The 25,574-nt window shown below is 44.5% G+C and overlaps 1 protein-coding gene across 2 annotated transcripts in view; it reads right to left on the bottom strand.

The window, feature by feature from the left end:
- The window catches only part of PIG-K (Phosphatidylinositol glycan anchor biosynthesis class K), a 47,954-nt gene that overhangs the window by 10,995 nt on the left and 11,385 nt on the right, over window positions 1-25,574 (bottom strand). Inside the window, exons 5-8 of one of the 2 annotated variants that reach the window (XM_065430711.1) lie at window positions 25,368-25,464; window positions 14,861-14,978; window positions 13,815-13,925; window positions 10,109-10,306 (exon numbers count right to left, since the gene is read on the bottom strand). In XM_065430711.1, the coding sequence (XP_065286783.1) occupies window positions 10,130-10,306; window positions 13,815-13,925; window positions 14,861-14,978; window positions 25,368-25,464 (503 nt within the window). In that variant the 3' untranslated portion in view covers window positions 10,109-10,129. The remainder of the gene's footprint in view (window positions 1-10,108; window positions 10,307-13,814; window positions 13,926-14,860; window positions 14,979-25,367; window positions 25,465-25,574) is intronic. The other variant, XM_065430710.1, reaches the window with a different exon arrangement.

Below are 25,574 nucleotides of genomic sequence, written 5' to 3'. Positions count from 1 at the left end.
AGAGGACATTGGTTTGTTCCTGGTTAACTTTGAGCGAACGTGCGAGAAGCAGGGGTTCTCTCGGGAAACGTGGCCACAGCGCTTGCTCACTTTGTTACCCGGCGAGGCGGCCGACGTAGTCGCTTGCTTGGATAGAGAGGAGGCAGAGGATTTCGACAAAGTGAAATCGAGTCTGCTAAAAAAGTACAGGCTGTCGGCGGAGGAGTTCCGTCGGAAGTTTCAAGAAAATGAGAAAGGCAAAAGTGAGTCATATACAGAGTTTGCCTACAGGCTAATGTCAAACATGCAGGAGTGGCTCAAAGAAGAGAAAGCGTTTGGTGACCACGAGAAAGTTCTGCAGTGTTTCGGGCTAGAACAGTTTTATAGTCGGTTACCTGAGAACGTGCGGTACTGGGTCTTGGATAGGCCAGACGTTAGTACGGTGGCTAGAGCCGCTGAGCTAGCCGAAGAGTTCGTGACGCGTCGGGCTCGCGGAGCTAAGGACGGTGAAAAGGGTGAATTTGGCTCCAAGTTTGAGAGGCCGAAGTTCACGCCCATGAGAGCAAAGGGGGACACACGTAGTGCGGATGCGAGTGAAAGCAGTCCGACCGAACGTAAGGAGACGGCGACAGCCGAAGCCGAACGCAGAAAGCGGTTTGAGACGAGGCAAGCGCGCGTTTGTTATACGTGTCAGAAGCCGGGTCATTTTTCGGCGCAGTGTCCGGAAACAAAAACAAAAGTAGTGTTTTTGTCATTATGCAGCACTGACGAGAACATGAAGCTTCTCGAGCCTTACATGCGAGACCTCCTCGTGAACGGGAAGGAGTGCCGAGTGCTTCGCGATTCCGCAGCTACGATGGATGTAGTTCACCCCTCTTACGTAGAACCCGATATGTTCACGGGCGAGTGCGCATGGATCAAGCAAGCCGTGGAAGCTCACAGCGTGTGTCTGCCCGTAGCAAAAGTGCTTATTGAAGGTCCTTTCGGAGCACTTGAGACGGAAGCGGCAGTGTCATCTATGCTGCCCCCCCAGTACCCGTACCTATTTTCGAACAGGTCCGATCACCTCCTGCGCGAGAAGGGGCTTTTGTTTGGTGAGGCTAGCGTTCAGGCCTTAACCAGATCGAAGGTTCGGGAGCTCGCTGCAAAGGCGGTAGTTGCGGGGCCGACGTTGTCGAACGATGAGAAAGGGTCAGAGGCACAGCAAGCTGATATTCAGAGCACGCCCGAACTGAATAAAATTGAGCCTGTAGCGTTGAAGGCACCAGATACTGGAGAGGAAATGTCCGATGCGGGAAAGCTAGAAGAGCTATCTGCAGATTTGCTCATAGCGCCTACGTCAGACGGACTTGATAGGTTGCTAAAAGTCAGCCGGTCGGCTTTGATAGCCGAGCAAAAGAAGGATGGCAGCCTAGAAAACATACGCTGCATTGTCAAAGAAGGTATCGCCAAGAAAAATGCTCGCTTTGTGGAAAGAGGTGGGGTCCTGTACCGGAAGTATATAGACCGCAGGGGAGTGGAGTTCGATCAGCTGATCGTGCCTCAGTGCTACCGTCAGGATCTGTTGCGCTTGTCTCATGGTGGTTCGTGGTCCGGACACCTAGGAGTTAAGAAAACTAAGGACCGTCTCTCGCAAGAGTACTATTGGCCAGGGTGTTTTCGGGACGCAGACCACTTTGTGAAGACATGTGACACCTGTCAGCGGGTGGGCAAACCAGGGGACAAATCGAGGGCGCCGTTGAAGTTGGTACCTATCATTACGGAGCCTTTTAGACGGCTCGTTATTGATACAGTGGGACCTCTGCCGGTAACAGCCACGGGGTACAGACACATTTTGACTGTGATCTGCCCAGCGACAAAGTTCCCTGAAGCAGTGCCGCTTAAAGAACTCAGCTCAGTTGAGATAGTCAATGCACTACTGTCCATATTTGCGCGAGTTGGTTTTCCTGCGGAAATCCAATCAGATCAGGGCACAGTGTTTACTAGCGCTTTGACGACAGCCTTTCTCGAAAGGTGCGGGGTAAAGCTGTTACACAGCTCAGTGCACCACCCCCAGTCGAATTCCGTTGAGAAGCTTCACTCCGTCATGAAGCGCGTGTTGAGAGCCTTGTGGTTTGAACAACAAACTGACTGAGAGCTGTGTCTGCCTGGGGTGATATTTGCATTGAGGACCGCGCCGCATGTGGCTACGGGATTTTCGCCAGCTGAGCTAGTGTACGGTCGCTCGCTGCGATCTCCGCTTCGCATGCTTCGAAACGGATCACTGCGCTCTCCAATGGCTGCAGACTATCTCTTTCACAAATGGCCGCCTCCTGCACTGGAGCCTCGCTTTGCAACAATATTCCTTTGAGGTGCGTTACAAAAAGGGGAGTCTCAACGGTAACGCCGATGGCTTAAGTCGAAGCCCCTAACGTGGGAATCAGCCTCAAAATTGTTTGTTATTGATGTTTTTCTTCCTGAGGCAGGATTTTTAACATATTGCTTTTGTGTAGTGTTTCAAAGTGATGATGTACTTTGTAGTGCAATTTTCCGATTTGTGGACGCGTTCTGAGTGCTGCTAGACTACTGTAAGGAACTAGGCAGTAGTATAAAAGGGGAAAGAGCCTGGCATGGCTTAGTGAGGATTGTGCCGTGCTTGCTGACTGAGCGGCTGAGTTTCGGCGTAGTTCTAACGCTTGCTGGGAACGAGAGAAAAATGAGAACTCTCCCGAAGTCACTTTGCAGTGTCCTCTGTGAACCTGCACGTGAGAACGAGGCCTTCTCGGTGCGCTGCGCTCAAGAAACGCCGAGGGACGACCGACTTCGGTAATGAGCATCATCGAGCGACATCCCTCCGGACAGCGGATGCAGTCCCCTGACCATCGGGATGTCCTTCCCCCGGCGGGGCGGTCTGTTACGTTTCGCCTATGACGCGCGCAGTAGCCGGCGCGGATTCAACGGACGCCGGGGCTTCGTTCCAAGCGGCGGACATTTTGGCCCGTTCGGAGCGGCCGCGACGCATCCCCGCCGAGCGCGTCCCGGCATGTTCAGTGCCACGTGTCTTTGTGTGTGTGTGTGCCCACGCTTGTCAAAGCGCGGCAGCCGGGGAGAGGAGCTCCCCCAGTGTGAAGCGAGGAGGTCTGAACGGCGCCGGCCCGGCTGATGCGTCACCTCCTTGTCTCTACATGTCTTTCAGTCCGTCCGTGCCTCGCTGTCACGTGGTGTCATCTCGTGACCTTCCTTCTTGCCCGCGACGGCAAGAGTATAAGAGCAGCTGCCCCCGGACGCCAGGAGAGAGGCTCCGATTTCTTCTGTTGAGTAACGTGCTCTCCCGTCTCTCTACTTCGGTCGACCTGACCGCCCGCTCTTTGCGATGCTAGAATAAACAAGTTGTTCTGTTAGCAGTCGCCTCATGCTTTGCTGGGACCTTCGGATGCTTCCAGTGTGCCCCAGGCCGCCAGGCCAACGCTACCCTTGGGGCTTGCGACCCAGTTGCAATAACGGGCGTCAGCACTGAGGTTCCAACAGCTGGTGGCCGCGCTGAGATTCCAACAGCCGGTGCCATCGGTGCGGATCAAACAGGACATAGGGAGAGGTTCTCGTCACTGCCTGATCGCTCAACACCAGATGGCATGGTGAGTTGCCTAGCTGAGGCTCTCCGACCCTGTCGTAACATGTGCTGCTTGCTGCGGAAAGCCTATCTAAACATCTTGGTAATTTTCAGAATAGATGGGTTTCAGGAGACACGACACTAAATTTAAGATCTCTTGAAGCTACTGGCCCTTATTTTACGGCAAACTACGATGCCGTAATTTTCGCGACTTCTAAACAGGAATCAGCCCTGCTTCCGACTGTCTGCCTATCAGTTGCCGAGGGTGATCAAATGACATGCGTCGTGTGATGACTACCATACCATGACCGCAAGTCACTTCCAAACAGCTCTTCAAACAAGTTGGACAGCAGGTCACCAAAAGTGAGTGTATCTTGCATCACATGATACTACTGAAGTTCTAGTGCAAAGCTTTGTTCCTGTACATTTAAATGTAGAATAATATAGCATGCCCACAATGCCAAAAGTGCGATTGACTGACAGACGACTTGCAAAATAGTGCCCGCCCTCTTCCGTACGTAGCCATGGAAGATCTGGCTGGAAAACAACGGTTATCTCCACTGTAACCTGGGCTGCAACAAGTCTGGCGAACAAACAAGAAAACATGCTATAGTGCACTGTCTTGCTTTTGTTTGGCGCCATTTTTAGTGCTGGTCATTTTACAAGTCATGTACAAGCTAGGTCATTGACATACATCATATAAATACATCAATTCGTAAACGAAATTTTTGTTCTTTTCAAATATAATTATTCTGAAAAATAGCATAAGGATGATACCATAATTTGATGCAAAGTGGCTGCATGCCTTAACAATGAAAAACTTTTGTCGGAAATTAAGCAAAGTGTTGTTTCGGCAACGCAAACATGTGCATGATATACATATATATATAGCGAGAGAGGGAGAGAGAAAGGCGAAGAAGGGGGAGGAGTGGTAGTTGTCAGCAGGGGATCCCACAGAAATAAATTTATTTTCTAGAGCCTAATTTGTGTAGATTCTTTTCACTCCAGTCAGAGCAGGAATATTTTTTGTGCCTCATTAATGTGGCAAGTGTTACGATATTTGCTGCAAACATAAAAATTCAACACATGAAAACATTATTGCTGATAGCGCCAAACTCTTTGTACTGGCTCAAGTCAACTGGCCTTCTATAGAAAGAAGTTGCATAAAAAGCTCAAAATTGGTGTAATGTGCTCACACATTGGATGAGCCATGCAGAGCTCAGTCTTAGGCAAAACACATGGGTGTGAGGCCCTGCACTCTGCAAGGCATTTGGCTTTTTTGACTGCCTCAAGGTAATGCACCTGTCATATGGACATCCATGAACCTCCTTAAGATGAGGGCATGCGGGTGCCATGAAAAGTACTTTCACAGACGCATTGAGAGCGTAAGAAGCCTAGCCTCCTGCACATTGTATGCTACTTTGCAGGAGCTCTTGTACCTCAGAAAAATTAACCCCTTGGTTGCATTATCTCGCTAACCAACTGCGGGTTGTTTTATAGTTTGTAGCAGAATTAACTGCCTCGAGAAACTGAAAGGTTATTCTACAAAAACCAGCAAGCCCCTTGAGGTATTGCTGGTATATATTGCTGTATCCCGATGTTGAGGTCCTCAGATGCAAAATGCTTTCACATTTTCACAGTCCAGAAGGTGCTGTAGTTGGTGTCACTATGCAGACTTGGTTAATTTTGTGCTGCACTTCTGAAACATGCAAATCCTATGTTAAATCTAATATTGTAAATGCCAGTGCTGTATGCAGAGCCCAAGAACCAACTCAGCACGGTAATCTTGCTTTTTTTGATCACCTCAGAGTAATGCCCCCATCATATGGAGAACCGTACAATGAGATAAGACCACGAAACACCCACACTTCAACCTCAAGGTAATTGTGGTCATTTCACATGGCCACTAACACCGTTTTCACGCATGCCACCAGGGGCCTATTAAACGATGTTTGGTGTATGTATGCACACAAGAATTTCACATTTAATTACATATAAAGCTATTATGTTGGCTCTATAAAGAAGATGCTGTAAAAATTTCATGTGAAACAGTTACTATTTCTCAAAAGTGCACTCGCTAAGCACTAATGCCGATAGTAACACTGGCAACCTTGCACTTGTTTTTGTGTATGGTGTTGTCACAGTTACTCTTTTCTGTTCTTGTTGTTATCATAGCGTAACCATACTTTCAGCAAGGCATTGCAAAAATAAACATTTCAGTTGTATCTCAAGCACTCTGAGAAGGGCAATTCCATGAGAGATCAAGCATGCGTGTCCGCTTGACATTTTTGTTTTGTTTGGTTTTTATTTGTCATGTAGGAATATTCAAACTGCATGGAACCGAAAATGTTATTCCCAAAAAGCGTCCTCCCCAGCACCCTTCTATTACTTACCACGATATTTTTTTAATTCACGGCCGAAATAAATGCAAACTAAAAACGTTGTGTCGTAGAACTTTTCTGCTCATTTTAGTACACTTCACAGTACATTAGTCCCATGCATTTTTTTAATGCTGTTCACAAACGAAAAAAATGTAAAAAGTCCTAACATGGCCCAAATCAGAAAAATTTTGTAACTTTGATGCGTCTTGGCGCATTTTATATTTTACACAGAAACTTGAAAAATGTGTCAAACATTTAACATTCTCTTTGCAACACTTATGCAAAAGATGATCTCCCTACATGAAACACAAGAGAAGAAAAAATATAGTTAAATAGACATGTAAAAAAAAGTAATCTTCAAAATTTCAAAAAAAAAACTTCCAATTTAAAAAGAAATTTTGGATGGAAGTTCACTTATGTCGTGCAAAACGTGGGTGTGATAATATATTTCCTCATTTGCTTTATTCACAACATATAACGGGCCAAACTGGCCCACGCTGAGCGTGCTGGCTTTAGTGCCAGGACGACTCATTCCCATTTAATATTTACTCGCTTAAAAAAAAACAAAAGGCAACGGTTGCCACAAACGTAGGAAGGTTCACCTGTTTTTTTTTTTTTTATTGTGGCAAGAACAGAGAACGTGTTTTCTGCTTTGTTTTCTGGGACACAAGAGAGAACAAACTTGACACTACTTGTGGTGCTTGAACAAATTTATTGCATGTTCTTTGCAGTTAGTATTTAAAAGGGTTTAATGACCGTCAGCTGGCTAGCGGCAGTTCTCACAACGGGCAGTGCACGTCCGCTCGACAGATCACAGGCACTCATCCACACATACCATGCACACATCCACATATGCCACTCCACTGACTTCTGCTGCTGATGCTCCTCGATGGCTGCAGCAGGAGTAAGAAGCAGGGCCACACTCTTGAGGTTGCTGCTAAGTTGGGAGACCATCTCATGAGCCGACTGAATGGATGCGGCACTTTCAGACTTCAGGTAGTGCAGGGAAGCTTGCTGTTTAAGGAGTCCACCCACGCCATCACAGGCACTCTTACCTTGCCCGGTAGAAGAAAATATACACCTCACAGACGTACACTTGGAATGGCACAACTCGTACAGTTGGCACCTATTTTTAAAATTGCTCGCTGCACCATTGCTGGCGTATGTTACGTGACAGCAGAGGGGTGCTCTTTCATCTAACGCTTCGTGCACTCTACCTAGGGCGTAGTGGGCGTGCACTGCGTCGTGACGCATGTCGTCGCTTATGAGAGCAAAGCTGTGTGTCGCTTTCCTTGTTGTGGCGGTACAGATGAGAATGGATATTTGTCTCTTGTGCCAATGGTGCAATTGTGTTTCATTTGAGAGAAGGGCTGTCCAGTTTTCCACAAAATCAAAATGCAGAACAATGCTTCCGCGCTGCTTGCACTTCTTTGCCTCATGAATAGCCGCGGCTTGAGTGTGGCGTATGTATACGCGAGGAATCCATTTGGTCACCCATTTACTGAGCTCTTTCACAAAAAGGGTTGGAGAGGACATCTTGATCAAGTCACCGCTTCCCCAAACAGTAAATGTGACCTCCTTCTCGTCGACCATTCCCAGACTGGCCAAAGTGAGTATTTCACTCCATGGGCAGCATTTGCATTCATGCAACATACAATCTGTGGTTGGGGAGCCACAAAGGCACAATGTTTTCATGCCTTCCAATAACATTTCCATGCTGGCCACATTCTCAAGCACGGAGGCACAAAGGTTGGCATTAGCACAATAAAAGCAAACCACTTGCTGTGGTGCGAGCAGCACCCATTTTGGACGCATGCTGTAAAACTTCGACAGGGCTATGGCACATTCGGGGTGAGCTGCTTTGAATATCGGGGATGTCTCGTGGATAGAATGTGTCATAAACCACTTTGAGACGTAATCTCTCTGGCCGTTCGTGATGACTGACAACGTCATTCTTGGGTGCTCTTGGCTGAGCTTGAAAAAGTTTGTCCTAGGTGAAGTAGTCGAGCGCAGCTTGAACATTCGACGGGCTTTACCTTTACCTCGTGTATGGATCAAAATCTGACCACTTTCAATGCTTCTCGCACCAATTTCGGGCCTTTCTGAGCACATACAATGTGACAGCTGGGACTGCCTCTTGAACGCATTTGTAAAGGTAAACCTTCCTTCATTTGTGGCAACCATTGCCTTTCCTTTTTTTAAGAGAGTAAATGTTAAACCAGAATGAGTAATCGCAGCACTAAAGCCAGCATGCTCAACATGGGCCACTTTGGCCTGTTATATTTTGTGAATAAAGCAAATGAGGAAATATATCCCACCCACTTTTCCATGACATAAGTAGACTTCCATCCAAAGCTTTTTCAAAAATTGTAACCGGTTTTTTTATTTATTTCATTTTTTGAAAATGAGTTTTGAAAAAGCTTGTTTATTTAAGTATTTTTTTCTTCCTTTGTGTTTCATGTTGGAAGATATTGTTTTGTGTAAATGTTGGAAAAAAAAGATGTTCTATGTTTGACACATTCTTCAAGTTTTTGTGTGAAATAGAAAACGCATCAAAATGCATCAAAGTTACAAAATTTTTCTGATTTGGGCCTTGTTTGGAATTTTACATTTCTTTTGTTTGTGGACAGCATAAAAAAATGCATGGAACTAATTTACTGTGAAGTGTATTAAAATGAGCAGAGAAGTTTTTCGACACAACGTTTTAGTTTGCATTTAATTCGGCCATGATACTGGAAAACATTATGGTAATCGGAGGTAATAATAATAGTAATAATAGGTAATAATAAATATCAAGTGGTCATGCATGTTTGATCTCGTGGAATCACCCAGAAGAAGAGTACTCCCTTCACTAAAAGTTCGATTAAACTCCCTGAATGCGAGGGTAACCATGGAGCTTCTAGTGCATCTTCCTCGTCATGAACAGAAAGCTGTAAAGAGTTAATGGATTCCCTTACGAAAGATTATTAGACTAAAATGAAGCAACTTACATATATTAATCAACTTTACAGCATATTTAGGTGTGATCAGAAGCATCTTAAAATGTAGGCAACACGTATTAAGTAACATTATTTTTATTAGCTAATTTAATTAGGCTTTTGAGGCATTATTTTGTCAAGTACAACAATACATGCAGTGCCTAAAAGGGTTAACCCTTTGCCCTTCCACTCAATAAACTTCCACAAAAATACAACACTCTGAGCTATATTTAGTCTATATGAACACACTATTCCAAAAACACCTGCATTGTTGCCATGTTCTCATATGTTACTTCACAGAAATGTTCATGAAATTCTTCTGTGCCTTTCAGTAATAACATAACAGTGCTTCCTGTTATGATCAACAACAACAAATATTGTAAGCATCAGAAGTTTACAGGGTGCAGGATCTGTGGAAAGACAGAATTTTCATGTAGCTTGTGCTCGTAGCCTGAAATGGAGGAACTGCAGTCTGCAGTAACATATGACCAACGCAGGACTCTAGTCATTTAGAAGTCTACGCACAAACTGAAAGAAATTGAGCTTCTTCACAAAATTTGTGACCCACGCACTTCTGATGCAGGCAGTAGATTAACAATGCTGAGTTCTAGTTAAAGCAATCAATACACTGTAGCACAATTGTTGCATAAACTGAAAACTATGTCACTAAAATCACCTGTTTCTCATGAAATCATAGTCTGAGATTGTTTTAATCGCCACCGTAATCAAAAGTGCTACAATAAATTTATTTCAGAAGAAGCAATATTTCAGTACCTACCGTAACTGCTTACTCAGTTGAACAGAAGCGTGTGAACCAGGTGTGCAGGGTGGGTGGGGGGAAAGAATTCTTTAAGTTCCCACCTTGTGGACTGTCCATTTCGGCTGCTGCCGAAGTGCTGATTGGTTGGGCTGGTGCTGCCAGACAGCTTCAACCAATCAGCGGTGGCCGAAATGAAGTCCATTAGGTGGACATTTACAGGATAAACCCGCCACCCCCCCAGGTTGAAAAGTAAAATATGGAACCTTTTTTGGTGAAGTGCCACAGTCATTTACATTAATCACACATGGAAGAGGCATAACAGTAATATTTTTCTAGTATTACAACACTAAATGTTATCCTGAAAAATTACCATAGTCTCTGCAAGACAACAATGACAGTGCCTGTAATACTGCAAACGTACTATAAGAGCTGGCTGCCACACTCACAGCAATGTGCTTGGTGGTGGCAGGGGCTTCAATGTGACCTTCTGTTGAGTGAGCTCAACATTGCGCACACTCCCAAAGAAATCTGTCAGAGGCACTTGGTCCAGGTTACGTGTAAACAAGTCTTTGCGTGACACTGCTGTTGAGATGCACACTGACTTGGGACAGACACGTAACTGCAACAGAGAATATGGGCAGCGTATGTGGTGAAGGCGGGTCTAAACACCATGAAGCTTTGACAACTGCTAGCTCATTACTAAGTGATTAGTACATTCATGCTCATTGGCATTAAGGAAGAGCTTGTTAAAAAGAAGTACAAAGTTGTTGCTGATTAGTACCAGCCACACTTGCAGCGCAGTATAAATTGATCCTGGAGTATCCTAATAAGGACACACTGACTCATTGGGAGATCCGGAGAGTGAGCCTTAAGGTCCTTCCCCCCTTCTGAGAAAGAGACATGCTGATACTCCTGTGCCGGTAAAATTGAACAGTTAACACACATCCCCATTCTCTAATAGTGTTGAAGGTTCGTCCTTGATGTTACGATGGATCCACCCCTGCACTGACCTGCATTTTTATTAGAAAAGCTTTAAAATTTTGTGCTCACCACTGATTTATTTCTCCTCAACTTTTGCAGCAACACTGCATTTCTTTGGGTTCGCATCATTGAAAAAAAAAATAAAGAAAGAAAGCTTGGCATCACTGTTTATGCATTTTCTTTGGACATAAATTTACTTGCCAACAAGCTGCAAAAGCAGTCAAGATTTCTGCTGCAACTTGCTGCTTTAAAGGGACAGACAACCGCCCGGAACATGAATAGAGATAACCCCGCTTATGGAATGATTTCCTATCATAGTGGCCAAAACAAGCCATGTTTTTCTCATTAAACGCTTATAACTTTAGTTCATCGCTAAGAGTTGCGAAAAATTACCTTTGGCACCCCACGCGGTAAAAACATGAAGCTGCATAAGAGGCCCACCACATGACCTTCTACTAGTGTGCGCAGTTCCTGGCTTGGCTCGTCTATCAACAGAACAACGATGATGGTGGCCAGTCAGTCCTGATGCAGGCGTGTACTTAGGGAAAAACGCAGTAGAAATATAAGAAATGTCTGCACAACATCGTGGACTTCTTGCACCAGATATTTACTTTCAAAAGTGCTTGAAAAGGTTAAAATTAAATTATGGGGTTTTACGTGCCAAAACCACCTTCTGATTATGAGGCACGCCGTAGTGGGGGGCTCCGGAAATTTCGACCACCTGGGGTTCTTTAACGTGCACCTAAATCTAAGTACACGGGTGTTTTCTGGTTGAAAAGGTCAAAATGTAGGTGGTTAATCACAGTTACACTTACTCCTGTGAGAACAGAATGATGGGCGGATTTTACAATTTGCTATGCGGGCTATCAACTATCTCAGTGTTGCTGGAGGAGGGACTCTTGCTTTGTTTTTAGAGGCTGCTCAGATAAAAAAAATGAGAGAGAGAGAGAGAGAGAGTGAGTGAAAAAAAAATTCTGCTTACTAAATATCCGTGTAACCGCTGCCAATGTAAACACTACTAAGGGTGAGCTCTGCATTGCGCCATAGAAAACTAGGTCCTTAAATATCGGTTGTCAGTCTCTCTAAGTTGTCAGTCTAAGTTGTCAGTCTCTCTAGGTGTCAGTCTCTCTAGGTTGTCAGTCTCTCTAGGTTGTCAGTCTCTGTAAGTCAAGTTTCATATAGTGTATTCTTATAGTTTTCTTTTTTTTTTTGTTCTACAGGAACCACATACCAAGGTCCCAATGTCTTTAATTTAATGAGGCAGACCCAAAAATAATTTTGCTGCAAACTTGAGCAATATCAAAGCTGTGATACATCCAAGATCATCTCTTAAAGTTGTTCAAAAAATAAAGGTCACTAACTGTAGCGGTCTTGTGTCCCACACCTGCACAGAAGGCACAACATTGATGCCATACTGGAGAGCTCTGGATTGATTACCACACTCTTGATAAACGCTTCTTTAGGTGCACCCTAATCGGAATGCCAGGAATCAAACCCACAGCCTTGTGTGCAGTGGCAAAAATCACGGCCACACAGCCACTACTGTGAGTATGCAATGGCCTGACAGCATGAAAAGGTAAACATGGCACATTTAACCATGCAATGAAAACAGACCTCATAAAACATTATGTTACACATTACAATGGGTTCTGTCAGGTTAACCATAACTACAATAAAGCTTCATTATAATGAAGTTGAAAGGAGAGCTGAATTTACTTCATTATAATGAATGCCCACCACGGCCAACATAAGGAGGGGAGCAGGGTGACTGCAATAAATTACCAAATAGTGAGTCGAAACCAATGGAAAAGCCCAAAGTGCTCTCCAAAGCACCACAAATGAATGTTTTTGCCATGTTTTCGTTAATGAGGTGACTTCTTTCTCTAATGCAGCTGTCAATGCTAATCCATTTTCACTGTTGTCATGCGCATAGAAGTAACGGTGCAATAAGTCTTGGAACATTTTGTGAATGTGCAGGTGGAGTGCTGGAGGTCTCCGATTTCGTGCGACATGCGTCACTGGATACCAACGTAAAGAAATGTTTTTGTTGTTGTTTGGATGTGTTCACTCGCATAAAGCAACAAGCATACAAAATTAAAGCAGACCTGCCAGCCTTGGTACTTCGAGAATACTACAGTCGTAGCGAAAAAAATACTGAAGTGAAGTGAAAAATACAAAAAACTGTTGATTGCTCAAGACTGACTATTCACTAAAAATGTGAGGGCTTTCCTCTGTAGGGAAGCTTTCAACAGATGCTCTGCTCTATGTTTTTGCAGCTAGGATGATCTGTGTTACAAATGTTTACGAAGCTTATTCATGAAATGTTTGTGTAAATGTCTGCCTAAATTTCAGTTGCCACTGTACACTGGTTAAGTTCGTGTAGCTGCTGCACAGGTAGGCCCATATAATGAACAGGTCTGAAAAGTCGTTATGAAAAAATTAGTTGGCGACTGTATTTGTATTCTTTAGAAATAAGTTTCCTTCTATAGTATTAGGCACAAATGAGAGAATCAAAGTTATTAGTGTCACTATGGCAATCATAATCAAGCTCCATAAAGTGCGCATATTACAATGAAATTGTGAAAGTTGGCCGGCACATTAGAGGGTTGCAGTGCTCCACCAGCATGTTCACAAAACTTTGATAAGTTGAGCAATCACTGAGGAGCAGATGTTGCATTTTGTAACAATCTATTTAATTTAACGCATGTGAAAGCTGTCAGCGAAAATCGCTCTGCGAGGTGCGCGACAGAGCTATTTTTTTCGCCCCAATCGCGCCATGTGAAACAGCCTTGAGGGTGATCTGGCATTGCTGGCATGCCCTTTCCCCTCACACAACACCTGGCACACTACTGCGGCAGCAGGTGTTTCCGTTCATCCACACTTCTCCGTCAAAGTGTGCTCGTGACGTGGCGTTGCAGCTAATGGGAACTTAGGTGCAGCTACAGATGCGGGACATCAGGTTTTTCGCTCAATGAGCCATTTGACACTTTCGCATAAAAAATAAACACGCCTGTTAGCTCAAGCATACCTTTAAATAAACATGTGTGAATGAAATACAGCGTTGCCAGTGAAGAAACCTTACACATCATCTCTGAGTTAGTAGTTGTGGCTAGCATTTAGTAAGCATCAATCAATGCAACACTCACAAATTGAGCCATAGTCTTGGTGTTGTTGGTGCTAACCTCCTCAAGGAACATGAGTGCGTAGTAAGTGTACCGGTCAATGACATACACTCCTATCGTCGGGTCACCATGGTGCTGCAATAAAGTTGCATATGAGTGCAATGGCACAGTAAAGCCTCTAAACCACAATAGAGTAAACCAATATTCAATATAAAAATTTCACCATTTATCTTTTATGCTCGTTCATATTTTACATCAGTTATTAGTGTGCAGAATTTCCCATATTCGCTGTGCTGCAGTTGCCATCTTACTGTGGTTCGTCAAAACTTGTTGCTGGCCTAATTAGTTGTGCTTCATTTGACACATACTAACACAACAATAAGACGACACACGTGGAGGATGGAACTAGCACCTGCCCCATCTTCCGCAAATGTTGTCTTTTCATTGTACTAATGATGAATCAGTTCACTGTGACCATCCAGACAGGAGAAACTGTGTACTCCTTGTATAGCACAATGTCCTCATTGCAATATAGTTTGCACATGCTTATCCTGTTCAAAGCTAGAACCTGCATGTAGCAGCATTTTTTGCTGTTTGCTACCCCTGACTGAAGACATCTGTTGAATCCAAAAGTTCAGGAGCTTGGCACAAAGAACCAGCAGCCGTACGAGTTTGTAAATCTATATTGTATTTATACTGTGCTAAACTCCAGACAAAATTAAACAGAAGCAGACACATTTCATGATGCAAGATTCTGTATTCTCAGTAGGCTGTTTCTGTTCAAAACTCATATCAGTGTCACAGACAGTGGAATATGCTGGGTAAGGTCAAGTAGCTGAATACTATGATTTTGTTTAGTCTGCCTAAAAAGTTTTCACAGTTTTGAGTAGAAAGGAAATTGCTAAAATGCTGCAAAAGAACACTGCTTATGAGCAGCTCAGTGCTACAAAGTTCATGCACTCACTATGCAACTCTCACACTGAGATCTCTTCTATTGGGTACATATACTGTAGCAAAACATAAACATATAAAAAAGCTAGAGACAGCACACCTGCCATCAGTGAGCTCACCGAGAGCGAGTCCTCACCAATCTTGCTGCTGGCCACGGCAAGGATGTTAGGCGAGTAAAAACGCTTAAACATGGACTCTGCCTGGCATGTGTCAATCATAAAGAAAATCTCGTGGTACCTGCAAGCAAGTAAACATGTGCACATTACAAGATTTGGAAAACAAGTGAACTGTTTCACATCGCAGTTGTTTTCAAAGCATACCAAGCCTTGGAATGAAGAAGTACTACAAGAAGAGTGATTGCCCTCAATAACTCTGGCTGACTCGCAGTGATTCTACAAAAGTGGACACAACATGTACACGAAAGACTGTGGTGGTGCATTCACTAAGTGACAAGTGTCATGCAAAGCTTAAAGGGGCTGACAATTGGCCAGAATGTGTAGCGAGACACTGATGGAATTGAAATGATAGAATCCAGCATGCTGTTCGCAATTTAAGTATGAATTATAATTTTAAATTGGCGAAGAAAGTCTCAAAAATTAGCAAGTGGTATGACCTGGTGGTGAAATCTTTCGAGATGTAGTAGACAAGATTACAGTACGTAAGTTGGCTGTTAAGTTCAGCATACTTAGTGCTTAAGGGGAGACGCTCCTCGAAACAATTTTTTTTTTATTACTTGTATTAGAGGTTTTGAAATTCAGTCAAGTATAGAGTTTTCTATGCAGATTTCAAATATGGCACTACGTTTTGTGTAGCTGTTATAGTATTAGAGTTATGTGATGCACAATGGCAAAATATAGTCATCTTTATGTGCACTTTTTTATGTAATACATTTTTACAAAAAGCATTGTGATGTAGCTTGTTTAGCTCTTATAGATCGCAAAGTGCCGATATCTAGCCAGTGTGTACAATTACTGAAACTATGAAAAAAAAAATTGAATATTTCAACCAATTTTCTTTCTCAATTCTCTGAAATATAACATGTACATTCGCAACTTACGGCTTGGAGATATTGCAATTTCAAGTAGATATTAGCACTGTACATGTTTTCAAGAGTATGCAGGCCAAATTTCGTTAGTATAAGACAATTGTAATTGTAGAAAGTTATTTTCATGATAATTTTTTTTATAGCTCCAGTAATTGAACACACTGAATGCATATCGGCACTCTGCAGTCTCAAAGAGCTAAATAAACTACAGCACAAAGCGTTTCGCGAAAATTTATTACACCCAATAAAGTACCTGCAAAATCACTATTTTGCCATTGTGTAGGACTTAAGAACTATAGCAGCTACACAGAAACTAACTACATATTTGAAATCTGCTTGAAATGCTCTATAAGTGAGTGGATATTCAAATCTCTATACAAATATTAAAGAAATGTTTTTTCGAGGAGCGTCTCCCTATAAAATTGCAGTTCGTATATTATTAGATGCTTGCACTTTATTCTATGTGTATTACGAAGTAAAGGAAGGCTACGCTAACGAGCAGTACACATGCTGTTGCACGCACGCAAATTCATGAGTAGGTATCCAGAGTTGTGTGGTCTCCCTGAGAGATACAATATGCCATCTACTAGTTGTGCCATTAATACATGCCAGCACTACAATACTGTATTAGCACACGTGTGGCTTCGGCAACACGCTGAACTGCATTCATGCATAAAAATGTTGTTTTGCTTTCGAGAACTTAATTTTAGCTTGGCTAAAGAAACGCTCTTGGCTGGTTAACGATCAAAGCAGTTGGACAGGAAACCACAGAAGCTTGTAGAAATAATAAAACTTCGGAAAACGTGAATTGCAGGCACAACGGCTTGATAAAACAAAATAATACTTTCTCACAGCTACGCCCGCACTTGTCATCAGCCTCCCACAATTGCTGGCATATAATCGCTATCGCGTTCACCTATCACTGCTTTCAGCATGCTTTTAGTGAACAATTACATCGTCACTGCAGATTGAAAGGAGGAGGAAATAACTTTATTGAGTCCTGAGGAGCCCCTCCTCACCCACTCTTGGTTTAGTGGTCGGAAGGGGTTGCGGGCCCCACCCACGTTGGGACAGGAAGCCCGTGAGCCTCCACCCTTTCGTGAGCCCTCTGGACGGCCCAGAGCTTGGTCTGGTGGTCGTCGCTTTGCAGGGCGTCCACCCAGTTTTCTTCTTTACTGAACACCGTGCCGCTTAACGCGGAGCATTGCCAGAGCATGTGCGCTAGCGAGCAGTACGATTCGTCACAATCCAGACAATGCGGCTCTAATTCTGGTGAATACAGGCTCAGTCTGCCTCTCGAGGGGAACGACCCTGTCTGAAGCATTCTGAATATAGACGACTGTAGTCTAGCGAGTTTAGCGTGGGGGAGTGGAAAGGTCCTCCTCGACAGCTGATAGTGCGTTGTTATTTCGTTGAAGGTGAGTAGCGGGTCTCGATGCCCCCTCCCTCCCCGCCACTTCGCTCGCCACGATCGCCGCGGTGCGCGAGTCCTTGTGCACGTCCGTGCGCCAGCTCGTTGACGTTGGGTAAGTCGGGGTTCACGTCGGCCCCCATGTGGGCTGGAAACCATTTGACGATGTGATGACCCGCGGCTCCGTCGCTGCCGAGGACGGCCGTCGCTTCCCACGATATCGAGCCCGAGGCGAATACTCTGGCCGCTGATCGCGAATCTGTGTAGACGTAAGGCCGTTCGGGGTCCCTCATTGCCATGGCTATTGCCACCTGTTCGGCCCCTTCGGACATTACCCCCTTGACCGATGCTGCGTTAATTATCGTACCATCCCAGCGTATCGAGACGGCCGCGTACCGGTCGCTGCGGCCGTACTGGGCAGCGTCTACAAATGCTGCCAGTCCCGGGCAGTTGGCGGTCGATTTCAGATGTGCTGGGGCCCTCGCCTTTCGGTGCCCCTCATTGGATTGTGGGTGGACGTTTCTCAGAAGCGGTTCTACCTTGAAGGTGCCCCTGACCGCCGCGCTGAGTGCGACCTTGCGTGCGTTGCACTCTGCCTCTGCATTTATGCCTGCTTCTTCAAGGATGCGTCTGCCGGCCCTGGTGGTCGACAGCCGCACGACCTGTGCCTTGGTCTGTGCTTTGATGATTTGTGCTAGCGAATTGTGGACCCCTAGCCGATCGAACCGCTCCGTGCTTGTAGTGATCGGAAGACCTAGTACCCTTTTGATGCTTTTGCGCATCAGTGTGTCTATCTTAGCTGCATCTCTCTTGGTCCATTTTAGCACCGAGGCTACGTAATTTACATGACTCATGAGGAAAGCGTGGTAAAGCCTGATGAGATTGCTCTCGCTGAGCCCTCCCCTGCGGTTCGTCACCCTGAGGATCAGCCGGAGCATGTTCTCCGTTTTAGATGTGAGCCTCATGACCATTTGCGTGTTGCCGCCTTTAGCCTCAATTAGCAGCCCCAGGATTCTTATAGTGCCCACTCTGGGGACCAGCTGGCCGGCACTCGTGTTTGATTTGATCGGTATTTGATCGATAGGCGTCAAATTCCTCATGCCTTGTTTCGAGGGCCTGTACAGCAACAGTGCCGATTTGCTGGGTGACAGACGCAGTCCCGTTTCCTTCAGGTACTCTTCCGTTGTGTCCAGCGCCTCTTGAAGAGCCTGCTTGACTTCTGCGTCGGACCCTGCCGGGCACCACACCGTAATGTCGTCTGCGTACAGGGCGTGATTGACGTTGGTCACTCTCGTCAGCCGGTCCGAGAGCCCTTTCATTGCTAGGTTGAATAATAGTGGGGAGAGCACTAGCCCTTGTAGGGTGCCCCTCGCGCCCAGCATGTACCAATCGGACGTGGCCTGTCCTGTTTTGATCCTGTCTCTGAGGAAGGAGCCTATGTAAGAGTGGAATTTCCGGCCGAGCCCCATCACCAAGATCGCTTCCATTAGAAATCTGTGTTTGACAGTGTCGAACGCTTTCATTAGGTCCAGGGCCAGTAGGCCTCTGGTGTCTCTGGTCATGCCGTAGATTATATGCTTTTTGAGTAGTAACATCACGTCCTGTGTGGAAAGGCCCGGTCTGAAGCCCACCATGTTATGCGGGAAGAGGCCCTCTCTATGTACCGCGATACTCGCTTATGTATGGCATGTTCCACCGTCTTGCCTACGCACAAGGTAAGCGAAATTGGCTGCATGTTCTCCGCTGCAAGTGGTTTACCAGGTTTCGGTATTAGTATGATCGAGGCCTCTTTCCAGACCTCTGGTACTCGTCCCGTTTCCCATGCTTTGTTGATTTCTTCGATGACTTCTCCACCGACTTTCCGTCTAGGTTTCTCAACAGTTTGTTCGAAACCCTGTCAGAGCCTGCCGCAGAGCGTTCGTTGAGGCCTTGTAAGGCATCCCAAATTTCCGATTCCGTGAAGGGCGTGTCGAGTTTTTCGACATCTGTGCCGGCATATTGTGGATAGTTGCCATAGCCTGACGAGCCCAGTGGCAGATACGTCTCCGCCAGCTCCTTTAGGAACTTGCTCTCTGTTTTGCCCTGCTCCTTTTGCTTGTGTAAAATCCTATCGATTGCCAATCTCTGATTGCCTTTAGATTTCCTGTTGTCTAACAGTTTCTTTAGGAGGTTCCATTTTCGCCCGGTTCTCATTTGTCCGTCTACTGATGCACACACCTCGTTCCACTGTTGCTTGGAAAGCTTGATCGGATGCGCTTCTATTTCCCGGTTTAGTGCCGCTACTTTCTTTCACAGTCTGCGATATAGTCTTTGCGTTTTCCACCTGGCCATGATGCAATTCTTTGCCTCTAATAGGTGTGCCAATCTTGCGTCCATCGTTTCCATGTTCAGTTCGGTTTGGACAACCCTTGTCGCAGTGCTAACGTCTTCTTTGAGCCTTCTAAAAAGGCTGTCTAGGTCCGCGTATTCGCTTGTCCATTCACTGCCACACAACCAGCTTCTAGTTGAGTTGTTCGCCATGATTGATACCTTGGATTTGTTTAGCACCTGCAGGCACCATGTGTGCTTCAATACGTGTCACTCTTGCTGCGAGCGCTACCATGCTTTCTGCTAGTTGCTGGACCATTAGCTGCAAAGAGCTAATCGACTGCTTAATTCCCAATAGGATGCTACTGGACTCGGGTTCCGCCAAGTTTCCCTCCTCTGTCAGGGGAGGGGCCCTGCGTTTGACCGAGCGAACCAACTTGATTGAAAAAGTCTGCTAAATAATGTTCCACAGCATTTTCCGCATCACCACTTCATATTTAGACACTATGACCGGTAAGTTTTCCATTGCACTAAATAATAGAAAAAGAGAAGAAGAGGGGTTACCATGAAAATTAGTTGTCAATCCCTTCCAGTAAATATAGGGCTGTGTTATCAAAAAACCATATTTGTCTTTAAAGTCTGCCATGACAAAAGACCTATAGCATAAATGCCTGCATGCAGATAATTTTAGTACACGTGTGCTGCAAATGCTGTGAGCTACACAACACAATGTGCCCTTCTGAAAGCAATTGCACACCATGCAAAACAACAAAAACTTCTAGATTTGGTTCAATCAAAGCTGAGGCACTAATATATTTTAAAATTGCATTTCCGCACGTGGACACATTCGTTTCCATTTTAATCTTAATGGAAAGTTAGTTACATGTATCAAATGCAATAACTAAAAATAAAATGTGAATTTTTAATATACACACAAATGTTTAAAATAAATTGGTTTAAATATATGAATATTCATGCTGCCCAAAAATGTTGGAGGAATGAAAACTGCACAGATATTGAGCAAAGCAACTTCTATTCATTAAATAAAAAAATTTAAAAATCAACACTATTTTAATGCATGCCATGAATTACAGCGCCATGGAGGAACTTGACGTCGTACTTCAGTATTGCCGTCTGCTATCTGCTTCGGAGACTTGCAGTTTAAATATCTGAAAATGTTAGCTGCTCAACTCGAGGCTTCACCAGGTACCGTTCCAGCTAAAACAAAATAAGGAAGCACCTTCCATTGCTCTCTGCAGCATATTATGAAAACTGCCGAGAAACATAAATGTCACCGTAACAAGTGTGGTGTGCACTAAACAAGGCTCTCTACTTTGTGTCCAATGCGACAAGACAATGCGGAAAAAAGGAAAATAACAAAGCTGACTGTTTAGGAATTTTGACTAAGACAAACAGAAAAATACCTACATCACCAGCTGATTTTCCATAAATTTACACAGAAGTGACACAATTAATGGCTCAGAAATTGACAAACATGCTTTTCACCTTCCTCTTTTTAAGATGGGGGCAGGAGGGAGTTGAGGGGAGCAATTTTGACCACCTGGGTTACTTTGATATGCACTCAAAGCACGGTACATGAGGTTTTTGCATACTTTCCTCCGCTGGAATGCAGCCACCACAGTCAGGATCTATCCTGCGACATTGTGCTCAACTGCTTTCCTTGCATTGAATCGGTCGAGACGAGGGTATACGGTTTATTGCTGGCAGAGCAGTTTAATACCACACCGTGTTTTTAAAGCACATGATGCTGTGCCGTGGAGGCACACGGTGCATTCATGCTCCCGATTGGATGAAGCCAGCTGTAGCTTCCACTTTGCTGCCAACATATCATGAAATAGACTATAGCCAAGCATTTCTTAAGAACCACACAACACTTTCTGAAAAGACAATAAGGAAAAAAACCATTTGCTCAGAACAGAACAGCATGAAAGGCTACTCAGGATTATATTTTAGACTTAATAACAGCCACAAATGCAGACAAAATGTTTGAATTCTGGGATTTTATGTGCCAAAACAATTATCTGAATATGAGGCACACTGTAGTGGGAAACTCCAAATTAATTTTGAGCATCTGGGGTTTTCTGATGTGCACCTAAATCTGAGCACACGAGCCTTTTCACATTTTTTTCACATTTTGTCCCCATCAAAAGCTGCCACAGTCGAGATCAAACCCTTGACCTCGAGCTCTACAGACAAAATGGGCATCATGTGTTCCATGCATGATAGTAAGAAGTAAAACTTTTTGGATGCCTTCACATTGCTTGTGACTTGTGCAGCACCTTGCGATGCGGAACAAATGTAGTACCCTAGACTAAGCATGTTTTTATCATATTTTAGACATTTACATGTTCCATGACATAGCATGGTGTACACGGGACGTGCACTGTGAGAGAAGGAAATCTGAACTCGGGTAGCCCAGGGTTTAGCGTCAAAGATTGAGGTGCAAGAAGAAATGTTACAAGAGAAAGAAAGACCTGGAGCATCATTTTGTAAATGTATTTATCCCTTATCTGCCACTGTGGTTCCCATCTCATTACACAGGCTTACTTTAAAGGGACCCTGAAATGATTTTGTACAACCGCACTAAGTCGTTAGGGTAGGTCCTGCTGATGCATTTAAGTGCTCCGCGTAAAGCGTGTACCATATTTGCACAATTCTAACGCGCACATTTTTTGAATAAGAAATGCTTCATATTCTTATGCAGGTTACAATCGTAACTATTTCTATTCAAGGTCAAAAACAGAACTGAGACTCAATAATAAGAAAGCTCATTGCAAGGTAGCTAGCCACACTGCCATCAAACGGACGTTTAATGCCTTGGTTTGCGGTCGCCATTTTCCAGTTTGCTTTATATGCCAGTCGCAATGCTTCTGCTCAACTGCCTTTAGTGGAGCTAGTCCAGTGGCAGGATGGAAAAACAGACATCATTACGAGGGATCCTTCAAGCGTAAGGTGATCCTTCTGGCCAAAGAACAGGGTAACTGGGCAGGGTCACATGTGTTAGGCGTTCATGAGACGTGTGTCTGCAACTGGCGGCAACAAAGCAATTTCTAATGCATTAGAAGGAACTGAAGATGACTTTGTGGTCGGTAGACAGCGAAAAGGAGATGTCATCGGAATTCAAAATCAACTATAGCCGCTAAGATTCAGCTGTGTGTGTCTGTGCACCTTTGTCTGTTCCATAAGATCACTTCAACACGGTACACGTCGACTCAGGTTTCGTTACTTGATCTGTGCGGTAGAATCGGCACCAAGCTGCTTTTTTGGATATTTGGGCAGTAAAATAACTGCATTACAATCGGGGGCGCAATAGAATTGTGCAAGTAAGGTAATTTACCAGATTTTAAAAATGTGCACTGCTACCAATCGCAGCAGCGCCGCTCCCCTGAGTTTTCAGCCGCCCCATTACAATCTACAGAGCTGGCATGCGTGATGCCAGTTGGGCGAGCTATCTGATTGGCTACCCAGGTTGTGCCATCTATAATTTTACCAACTTTACGGTGAACAAATGTTTGTAATAGTTGGCATATTCGTTAATTGGTTTCTATATATATAAAAGAAGTAACAAAGAGAATACCCCACGACAATTTATCACTACACTCAAGCACATCTGGCACACATCAAGTGTCAACTGCTTGTGTTACAACATGCTCCGTGTTGAGGCGAACTGCGCAGCCAGTGTTGGTTTCGAGGTTTTTTTTCACGAGGACCATGAATTGCCTTCGTTGTGTTGCAAGCTGCAAACCTAGCGATAAGTGATATGCCAAGCTGTGACGTTGTATTCCTCTGCAAGGCAACAGGTGAGCAGAGTGGCTGCAGTGCATCGGAGTGTTGGTATCTGGTTGGCGCCAAGATCTATGTGTTTGCAGCCATCACCTCACCACACCAGAGGATTACTACCACAATAGAGAATTTTCGTATGTCTGGTATTTTGGTAAACACAGGCACGCTGGGCATTCTGCCAGATGGGCAGAGGCACAAACATGAGCAGGGTGCAGCCACCTGGTGGCACAGAGCTCAACCAGACAAACACAGAGCTAATAAAGCAATAACCGAGTGTACCCTACTTTGCTGCTGATGCAAATTTTCGGCAGCAGCGTAATCATGAACATATCGTTTCAAATGTTTCAAATGCTTTAGACTTGGTTAGAGCAATGATTAGCTCTGTATTTGGCTGGTTAAACTCTGCACCATGCAGGTGGCTCATGTTTAGGCTAAAGCCCCTTCATCACAGCAGTAGTACAGTAGTATAGAGGTACTTTAGTTCACGCCTCCTTCCATCCGTCAAAATTCCCAGCTTGCCTGCATTTACTAGAATACTGGACCTACCTGGCACTGCCACAGAACACTCGCATCACACACTGCTTGGATAGCCCTTGCGGGGCATCGACAGCCAGGCTTCGACAGCCAGAGAGGTTGGAGAGACTTTGGGCACTGGCTCCAAGACACCGGAAGTAGACACCATGACACCACATCATGACGCAGAGCTGGTGAAGGCGGAGCTGAGCCCAAATCGCTCGGCAAACAAGTTGAGGAAAAATAGCATGGCTAGGGAGGGGCGTAACTTGTAATTGTCTGAAGCTCTCATAATATGAGACACTTAAATTGTGGTGTCAATGTTTTACCGTAGCTGTACCCTATGCACCTAAAAAATTTGTCCAAACTGTTGCAGGGACCATTTAATGTTAGCGTAATGGCAGGGTTAAGGGAAATGGCATCATCGTTTCGCAAGCGAACTATGCAGAACCCGAGATTTAGTATAGTGTGGTAGTGTATTTTAAGTGCGGGACACCATTCAATTACATTAAATCCTCGCATACATAGTGCGCATAAACGATTTTATCTATTCGCCAACTTTGCCTGTGCATCCGAAAAGTGTGAGAGGCAGCACAATGACAGCCAGGAGCACGTATTCGTACTCCCCATGTCTGCTGATCTGCGATGAAATCAGTACAAGCCTGCCGTCCATGGCCTCAGAGATCTTGGAGGCTACATGCGATTCCTATTAGCTCGTGATTTCACCAATAGGTGGTGCTGCTATACCAAAAGGTTTGAGGAATAGAAAAAGAGGTTAAGGAGATTTATAGAAAAATGCAGATTGAAAAGCATGTATAGCCTATCAGATTAACTCAAGCAGGCTATGTTATAATTTGTCACCACCCCATGTCAAAGGAGATGCCAATAAATGATCACCATCACAATCATTTCTCTCATTAGTTCTCAACGCATATGAAATGAGAAGCAATCTCAAAAATTCTGCAAGGTTATTCATGTTGTCAAACCGGCCTAAGACTAAGTGAAAGCTGTTTACACGTTCATTTGCTAAGAACGAAGTGAATTTTACAAAAGCAACACCCAATTCAGTTCGAAGCGGGCTGCCAGGACCACCGCCATGTTTTACCTAAACTATGCAAGCCGCGTAAACACAACAATGTTAAATATGAGGAATAGCGTGCATACGCTAAATTCTATGGGCGCATGTACATTTTAATCTTGCTATTTGATTAAGCCTGCTATTACACTAAACTAAAGCTGTCTATTGCTAACTGACTTCACACCTGCAAACATGCAACCTCTGACACATGGAAGTATGTACAGATATCATCATGGCTACCATGCAAGTGTACTATTAGCACAGTGCAATGCAGCTGGTTAATGCAGTCTGCTCATATTTAGCTACCTCCAGTGCTGCTGCAGAAACGACGAATTTCACACCACTACGGTACTCATGTCATCTTGTGAAACTTTCTCATAACACTACTGCGGATATTTTTATTTTCAGCAGCAAGTTTACTGCAAGTTAAGAACTCTGATGCTGAGATCTTATGCAATAATAACCTACCTCCGTTTCTGCCACATCTGCTCAAATGCATCAGCCAGCTCAACATTGGTGACTTCTTCAGAATCTTGGAACTTGAGGAATCCATCACCACCATGGCCTGAATCATCAAAGTAAGGAATGGTTAAAGCATGTTACAAGCACACTGGAGCTCTACTTGCTTCCATATTCTGTGTCAGAATCAATTGTGGATGTATACATCTCTCCCCT

This window comes from Dermacentor albipictus, chromosome 1 (genome assembly GCF_038994185.2).
Source record: "Dermacentor albipictus isolate Rhodes 1998 colony chromosome 1, USDA_Dalb.pri_finalv2, whole genome shotgun sequence".
In the NCBI taxonomy this organism is placed as follows: Eukaryota; Metazoa; Arthropoda; class Arachnida; order Ixodida; family Ixodidae; genus Dermacentor; species Dermacentor albipictus.
Note: the sequence above shows the minus strand (reverse complement) of the source record. Positions and strands in the feature narration are given on the sequence as shown.